Source organism: Tupaia chinensis, unplaced genomic scaffold (assembly GCF_000334495.1).
Source record: "Tupaia chinensis unplaced genomic scaffold, TupChi_1.0 Scaffold144336_1, whole genome shotgun sequence".
Classification (NCBI taxonomy): Eukaryota; Metazoa; Chordata; class Mammalia; order Scandentia; family Tupaiidae; genus Tupaia; species Tupaia belangeri.
Window position 1 is genome coordinate 716,048 of NW_006204194.1, and position 8,905 is coordinate 724,952.

Here is an 8,905-nt window from a genome sequence, read left to right on the forward strand (position 1 = left end):
AATGCATATTTGATGACTGCAGTAAGCTATACAGCCCCAGCTAGGTACTACTTTATAGTATGTTCATTCTACTCACTGAGGTTTATGCCTAAAGTCAGACTTGGGTTCATGTATAGGTATATATCAGCTGTGCTAGCTATTGGAAATATTTAGACCAATTAATTTCATTAGCAAATTAATTAAATGAGAGGGGGGAAGGCATAGAAAGCAACCATGGATACCAGAGACAATGTGGGAGGAGGGTGGGACATGGCAGAGGGAAAGGGATAGGGAATCAAGCATGGCAAAACAAAAAAACAAAGTATACAAGACATAAGAAATGGAAAATTATTTGCTGATAACATGTATGTTGATGTGCTTGACTGAGCCAATATACAGTGTATTTTGGGTGGAAATTTCATTTCTATGCTGTAATGATGTATAGTGAATTAATGTAAAAAAATAAATTTAAAGAAAAGAAATAAAAATAAATAAATAAATAAATTCTGAGAAGGAAAAATAAATCAGTTGGCTGTATGTATGTGGACTGATTTCTGGGCTCTCCAATACGTTTCACTGCTCTATGTGTCTATTGCTATGTCAATATTCTACTATTTTGGTTACTATAGCTTTATAGAATATTTTGAACCCAGATTTGTTCTTTTTACACAGGAGTGCTATAGCTTTGTATTTGAGGTTCCACTCAAGTTTTATGACTATTTTATTTTTCCATTTTTGCAAAGAAACATTGATATTTGATAGGAGTTGCATCGAATCTTAGACCACCTTTATTAGTATAGGCTTTTTTTTTTTTTAGAGAGATTTTTGCTATAGGGCATGTGTTCTCACTGGAAAGGCAGAGCAACACAGAGACAGAAAGTGAGAAATCGCCCCCTAGAGACATAATCTTTATGTTATTTACTGGTCCTGAGTAGTATAGACATTTAACAATATTAAATCTTTTATCCATAATCATGAGATATTTCCATTCTTTGATATGTAAAATTTTTGTCATCAGTGTTTTATAGTTTTCATTGTAGATGACTTTGACCTTTTCGTTAAGTTTCACTCCATATATTTTATTTATTTATTTATTTTCCCATGAATCAAATTTCCCCACAAGGGGAATTTTATTGATTACTTCATCCCTTACAAAAAGACCAAATGTGATAACATGAGGTGAACATTTGCCTCAAGATTTTGTCATCTTCATAATAAAACAAAAGGTGAAGCTTAGAACAGGATCACTTGACCCTTTCTCTTATCTCTTCCCAGTTCAAAATGTTTCTGTCTCTCAATAGCCAACTTTCTCTTAGATCTCCAGGTTGCCTCAACACATTCAAGCCTCAGCACAATCTTCTTTGTAGTTTTTGCCTTTTTCCAGAAAACAGGCTTAGTCTGTCCACCATAGCCACTCTGATTCCTGTCATAATGCCACTTTCCCTGAGCATAAAGAGGCTCTTTGCTCCCTTTTGTGCTGTGTCACTTTATGAGGCTGGTGCTTGTCACACTTCTTACAGATAGTTTGGAGGGTTCTAGGGACATTCACCATGTTTGCAGGTGTGTTAGCTGCACAGAAAGAGCACTTATTTATTTTTCGTAGCTATTGTAAATAGGATTGTTAACTTGCTAGTTCATCACTGATGTATAATAATGCCACTGATTTTTGTATGTTGACTTTATATCCTGTGACTTTATTGAATTTGTTTAACATTTCTAAGGGAGTTGGGTGGACTGTTTAGGTTTTATTTTTTACATATATGATTATGTATCTGCAAACAGGGACTTCACTTCCTCCTTTCCAATTTGGATGTACTTTATTTTTTCTCTTTACTAAGTTCTCCAGCTAAGACTTCCAGTACTATATTTAAAAAGAGTATTGAAAGTAGATATCTTGGGACTAGCAGAATGGTTACATTGCTGAACTCCCATGTATTCAAGAGAGGTTCAAATCCCAGACCCGGCAGCTTAAAATACACACTGGAAGTGTATGCAGGTTTGCAGGCCCAAGATCCCAAGAGGAGAATGGAAGAGAAGAGATTGAAGTGTGGCCATCACCCCAGGGAGTGATTTCTCATTTTCTGTCTCTCTGTCTCTCCAGTAAGTGCATGCACCTTATAGCAAAAATTTCTACAAAAAAGAAAAAAAGAAAGATAAAGGAAGAAAAAGAAAGAGAGAGGAAGGAAGAAAAAGAAATATGAAAGAAAGAAAAATGAGAAAGAACAAAAGAAAGAAAGAAGAAAAAAAGAATAGTAGACATTTCTATTTTTTTTCCAATTCTTAGAAGCAATGCTTGGGGGACCAGCAGTTGGTGTAATAGCTATGTCGCCGGACTCCCATGTAGTCTACTGTGGTTTGAATCCCTGACTCAGTGGCTAAAACTCATGCTGGGCACGTGTGCATGCATGCCCAAGATCCCAAGAGGAGAATGGAGGAGAAGAGATTGCAGCGTGCCCACCCACCCCCCCGGGGGGTGATTTCTCTGTCTCTCTCTGTCTTTCCGGTGAGCACACATGCCCTATAGAAAAAACCTCTCCCCTCCCCTAAAAAAAAAAAGAAGAAGCAATGCTTGCAACATTTTTACATTTGGTGTGATGTTGGTTGTCTGTCACATATGGTATTTACTGTGTAGAGATATGTGCCTTCCGTACCTAATTTGTTGACAGGGTTTTTTTTTTTAAATAAATTTACTTATCTATTATTATTATTTATGATTTGATTGCTATACATCATTTAGATTGTAAAGAGACTTTACCCAGCACAGTAGACACCTCAGTCTAGCCCAATTGAGAATACTATACAGATCCTCATCAACAGATAATAAACCATATCTGTGTCCACAAATGTCTCACCTCTCTATTTTCCCCCAATTTTTAAAACTTTATTTTACATACTTTCACTGGATGTCACCACAGCATATAAAATGTGATTTTCCAGCTAGAATACACTGTAGAGTGGCTTAAACATGCATGTTATTGTCAACTAATAATTTTCCATTTCCTGTTTCTTGTACGTACACACACACACACACACACACACACACACACACATTATATATATACAAACCCCACTATTTCTCTCCTTCTGCCATTTCCCATCCTCTCCCACCCATCTCTGGTTTCTGCAGTTTCTTTTCATTCTTTTATTCTTTCCCACATTGTATTGATTCACAAAATACCTTAATTAATCTAAATACTTTCTATGGTAAGTTCACCTGATGTATACATATCTGTGAATAAAAGTTGACTTTAGGCATGAAACTCTGTGGATAGAATGAATATACTATAAAATAGCACATAGCTGAGCCTATATAGCTTACCAAATAGGTATTTTTAAATACACTTTCTAATTTCAAGAAAGAGAGTTTTAACTTTAATAAATCAAAATAAAAAATGTTAAGAGAACTTTGCTTAATACTTAAAGCCAGGGAACAGGTTAGGATTCTGTTTGAATAGTAGGTACATAGGCCTATCCACAACTTAAGAAAAGACAAACTCCTTAACACTGGAAAACAAAGCAGGTCAGTGATGTTTTAGTCGAAAGTCATAAAATTCTATTTCGCCCGTTCAAGCTCATGTACTTAATCTTCTGCTGTGGTCCGATCTTTCCATTTAAATTCAGAAGGTAACATTCAACTCTGTGCTTGTCCCTACCATTAAGCTGGCCTTTTTCTTAGCTGTTTAACAACTCTTAGGTCTGTGTGTCTGACTTTAGTTTTCCTGGGATAGCACTCCCTTCAGAACTTCTTGGAGAGCTGGTCTGGCATTTGTAAATTCTTTCAGGTTTTGTTTATCTGAAAATGCTCTTGTCTTCTCTTCCCATATGAAGGATCATCTTGCCTGGTATAGTATTCTTGGTTGAAATTGTTTTTTCACTCAACATGTTGAATATATTATCTCACTCTTTCTTTGCTCGCATTGTTTCCGATGAGAGGTCTGCTGTTAGCCTGATGGGATATTTGTTGCAGGTAACATGATGTTTCTCTCTTGCCAGTCTGTGTATCTTGTCTTTGTCAGTGGTTTTGTCTGTGACTGAATTTGGTGTTCCCTGGCCAGGTTTTTTTGTTTGTTGTTGTTGCAGTCTATTCCACAGTTTGGATTTTTTCCTTTTCTTTATCAGCAAAAGTGTCATGCATTTTAGATATTATATGAGTCTGGTTTTCATACTGGATTTGCACTGGTTTACCATAAAAAGAAAATCCGTGTAACTGTCTCAAAGCATTCATGGATGAGCCCAGTTCCTTAAATATAACAAAGGCATGCCTGGTCATCTTCATGGTCTTTAAAGCTACAATATCTACCACAAGAGCAAATTGAAAAAACAGGGCATACAGGGAGCTCTTCAATTCTTCTATTTTAATTTGGCCATTCATATTATTGATATAAATTGTATAATTTGGTCAGATATCCATGTCTGGGTTAGATTCTTCAAATAGCCAAGAGACAGTAAATAATCTGAGGCCTATTTGTCTCCCCCCTGTATTTGACTTTTTTTAAAGATTTTTTTAAGAATTATTTTTATTTACCTTTATTTCTCCATTTGTTTATTTATTTATTTTCACTTTTTCATTTTATTTCTTTTTTTAAAGAATTATTTTATTTAACTTATTTATTTATTTATTTATCCAGAGAGAGAGGGAGGGAAAGTGAGAAAGTAAGCCACCAGGTTCAGGACTCAAACAATGGTTGGCCATGTGGGAGTCCAGCACCCTTAATCACCATGCAACCTGCTGGCCCCTCATTTTATTTCTTTTAACATTTTTCCACAAACATTTGCTTCACATATCAAAACATTTTTGCTGGGAACCAGCAGTTAGCGTAATGGCTATGTCGCTGGACTCCCACGTAGTCGACCGCCGTTCGTGTCCCGGTTAAAACTCACGCCGGGCGCGTGTGCGTGCGTGCCCAAGATCCCGAGAGGAGAATGGAGGAGAAGGGATTGCGGCGTGACCATCCCCCCTGGGGGGTGATTTCTCGCTTTCTGTCTCTATGTCTCTCTCTGTCTGTCTGGCGAGCGCACGCGCCCTACAGTGAAAATCTCTCCAAAACAAACAAACAAACAAACAAAAAAAACATTTTTGCTCATACTCCATAGTTTTTCTTTTTTTTTTTTTTTTTAAGAGATTTTTGCTATAGGGTGCGTGCGCTTGCCAGACAGACAGAGAGAAAAAGAGAGACAGAAAGTGAGAAATCACCGCAATCCCTTCTCCATTCTCCTCTCGGGATCTTGGGCATGTGTGCACACACGCCCAACATCAGTTTTAAGCCACCAGACAGGACGCGAACCGCGGTTGACTACATGGGAGTCCAGCGACATAGCCATTACACTAACTGCTGGTCCCACTCAATAGTTATTGACTATTAATAAACAAATTTCTAAATTTCAAAATACTGAATTTTAAAGATAATGTTGAAAATATTTCTTATAATTTTGTATAATCTTATTTGTGACTCTGTAACTACAGAAACAGTATGGTTTTAAATATTTTTGAGAAAATATTTACATGTCAGCTACTCAGATTGTTGAAAAGCAAATGTCCAGCACACAAGTCAGATATAAACCTTCTCAATTCAGCCCTGCCTACCAAGTGTTCTGTGATATACCATCTGCTAACAAAGATTGGTCTCTCTTTCTTCCTTCAACGTCTTTCTCGAGATAACCCTCTGGTTGCTTTTTTGCAATCTCTACTGATTACGATGCTCAGCTGGAAAAGTCCAGGTTATTTTATGTTATAAATGCTTTCATAAATCTTCTCTAATCCTCTTTGCTATTTTAATTTGACCAGAGAAGGATAGCATGAGAGAGAGAAAGAGCAAGCGAGAGAGCAAGCTGTTAGGTCAAAGTCTCCCACTGCAGTCAACCATGTGGGAGTCCAGTGCCCTTAACCACCACGCTACCTGCTGGTCCCCCATCTTTGACTTTTGATGGTTTGACCCTCATGTGCCTTATTGGTTGACTCTATTTGGTGCCTTTGTGTTTTCTGAGTCTGGGTGTCCGTGACTTCCCTAAGATTTGGGAAGGTGTTGTCTACTTTTTCATAAAATATGCTTTCTCTGTCCTTTCTGGTCTCCTCTTTTTCTGGAACTTCCTTAATGCAAATATTTGTGCCCTCTCTATTGTCTTACAGCCTTTCTTCATTCTTTTGATTTAAAAAAAAAATTGTTAGAGGATGCATGCCTCGCTAAAGAGAGGTGGAGAAAAAAGTAAAGAGAAACAGAGAGAGAGAGAAAGTGAAAAAGAGAAAAGAGAGGGTCATGGCCACACACATTTCTTCCCCATTTTTCCCTCTTTTAGGAACCCTAGGCATGCATGGACATGTGCTTAGCATGTTTCTCAAGCTGCCAGGTCAAGCACTTGAACCACACAATTGGCTATGTGAGAACCAGCTGCCTTAACTACCACACCAGAGACTGGCCCTCTTAATTCTTTTTCTTCTTTTTCTCCTCCTCTTCCTTTTTCTTTTTTCCCTTTATCTGATTGGGTTCTTTCAAAAGCTCAGGCTTAAAGTTTAGGGATTTTTGTCTACTGCTTGATCTAGCCTATTTTTGATGCTCTTTATTGTATCTGTTTTCCATTAACTTAACTTTTTTTTTTGGAGAGGTTTTTTTTTTTTTTCCGCTATAGGGCACGTGCGCTCGCCAGACAGACAGAGAGAGAAAGAGAGACAGAAAGCGAGAAATCACCCCCCAGGGAGGATGGTCACGCCGCAATCCCTTCTCCTTTATTCTCCTCTCGGGATCTTGGGCACGCACACACACACGCCCGGCGTGAGTTTTAAGCCACTGGGTCTGGGACGCGAACCGCGGTCGACTACGTGGGAGTCCAGTGACATAGCCATTACGCTAACTGCTGGTCCCTAACTTAACTTTTTTAAAGAGACTTTTTACTATAGGGTGTGTGTGCTCACCTGAGAAAAAGACAACAGAAAGCAAGAAATCACCCCCAGAGGGGATGACCATGCTGCAGTCCCTTTTCCTCCATTCTCTTCTCCGGATCTTGGACACACACGCATACATACTTGGCATGAGTTTTAAGCTGCTGAGTTCGGAACTTGAACCACAGTTGACTACTTGGGCATTTAGCGACGTAGCCATTACACCAACTGCTGATCCCTGTTTATTGAATTTTTTATCTCCAGGATTGCCGTTTGGTTTCTCTTTTAAAAAACTTTATTTACTAATTTCTTCTATTAATGAGACAAAGAGAGAAGACTCCCAACAGGGCTTTGCACTCTATATACTCCAGCGTTAGCCATCCTAGATTATGGGCATATCTCATACTCAGCATACTTGGGGAAGTCTCCAGATGTGAACCTAGAGCCTTCTCCAGTGGGCTAGCCTTGCAGATCACTATGTTTTAGTCCTGTACCACTGCCTAGGACATTCTTTTTTTTAAAAAATGGTATCTAAACTTTTATTCAGATGTAGATTGTTTTTCTAACTTTGTTGAATTTTTTCCTGAATTTTCTTACAGCTCATTTGTTTTTTTATGATATTTGAAGATCATTGTGTTTTTCTGAGAAAGAGATAGAGACTTTTGTTATAGGATGTCTGCGATTGCCCAAAAGACAGAGAGACAGAAAGCAAGAAATCACCACCCAAGGTGGTGGTCACACCACAATTCCTTCTCCTCCTGTCAGCTCTGAGAATCTTGGTCACAAATGCACATGCACCATGCTTGTGGTTAAACCACTGGATCCAGGACTCGAAATGTGGTCAACTATGTGTGAGTTCAGCATGTAAGCATTATGCCATCTGCTAATCCCATCATTAAAGATCATTTTAAACTGTGACATTTTATAAATTATTTTTCTTTGTAGTCTGTTACTAGAAAAATACTTTGGAGGAGTTGTGTTTCCTTGTTCATTCATATTTCTTGCATCCCTGTGTTGCAATCTGATCACCTTTTGGTATAGTCAGTTACTCTTCCCGTTTTATGGAGTAGATGTCACAGGGAAGAACGTATTGCCATCAAAGTGCCTTATAGTACTACTTGGGTAGAGTGTCTTGATGCTGGTCCTGGGTGGGTTCCGTAGTGTAGTCTCTCTCTGTTTTCTTTGGAATCGATGTGAGCCATGTTTACAAGTGCCTGTAACCAGTCTGAGTTGTTGGGGTGTGCTGCTACATCTTTGTTGAGGTGTTTCTGGGGAAGCAGCATCCAGCCAGGGCAACCTAGTAACCGCTGGTGTCAGCAGGGGTGCCCAAGCTGATTTCTTCAGATGCTGGAGTGGACACAGGCAGCATGTAGGAGCCCTGTCAGCGGAGGCTGTAGGGTCACCTGAGCTAATGCAGTGGCAGGTGTGGAGTGGGGGGTTCCCAGTGTTCTCAGACCCCAGGTGCCCATGTGAAGGCCCATCCTAAAGAGGATTGGAGGCCAATGGTACTGGCTTCATCCTGGCAGTATCCTCAGATCCTTGGCATGTAAAGATTGCCTCCACAGAGGAGGCAGGCCACCTCAGCAGGAGGGTGTCCAGGAGTCTGAAGGTGCTGCTTGCAGGGGCTAAGTATATGAGCCGATAGCTGCAGAAGGGGCTGGGGGATGGCCCGCAGTCGTCCAGGGCCCTTGGTTCTCGGTCTCTGAAGGGGCGTCCAGGGCCCTCCACCTGTGCAGGATGGTGCACTGGTTCCCCAGGTTCCAGGTGCATACTTCACGTGACTGTGGACGCTCTGTCCCTAGACGAAGGTACCTTTCAGGCTGGGGTGCAGCATCACTGCTGCCCACCGCCCTCCGCTGCCTTCCATGTAGGCATCATGGGGAGTGGAAAGTCAGAACGTGCAGGTGCAGGGGCTGTGGGCCCACATGGCAGGGCGTTACGAAGCTGCTCCCAAGGGTACCGTGCGGCTGGAGTCTGTGTCCCAGGGAGAGTGCGGACCCCGTGTGTGTTTCTTCTCTGGAGGAAGTTCCCCGTTTAGACTCTGGGCAATGG

General features: G+C 40.2%; 1 protein-coding gene across 1 annotated transcript in view; it reads left to right on the forward strand.

Moving 5' to 3' along the window:
- Positions 1-8,014, forward strand: part of LOC102487121 (extracellular calcium-sensing receptor-like) — a 37,863-nt gene extending 29,849 nt beyond the window's left edge. The window contains exon 9 of the mRNA XM_006166791.1: positions 7,924-8,014. Coding sequence (XP_006166853.1) covers positions 7,924-8,014 — 91 coding nt within the window. The remainder of the gene's footprint in view (positions 1-7,923) is intronic.
- The last annotated feature ends 891 nt before the right edge of the window (positions 8,015-8,905 follow it).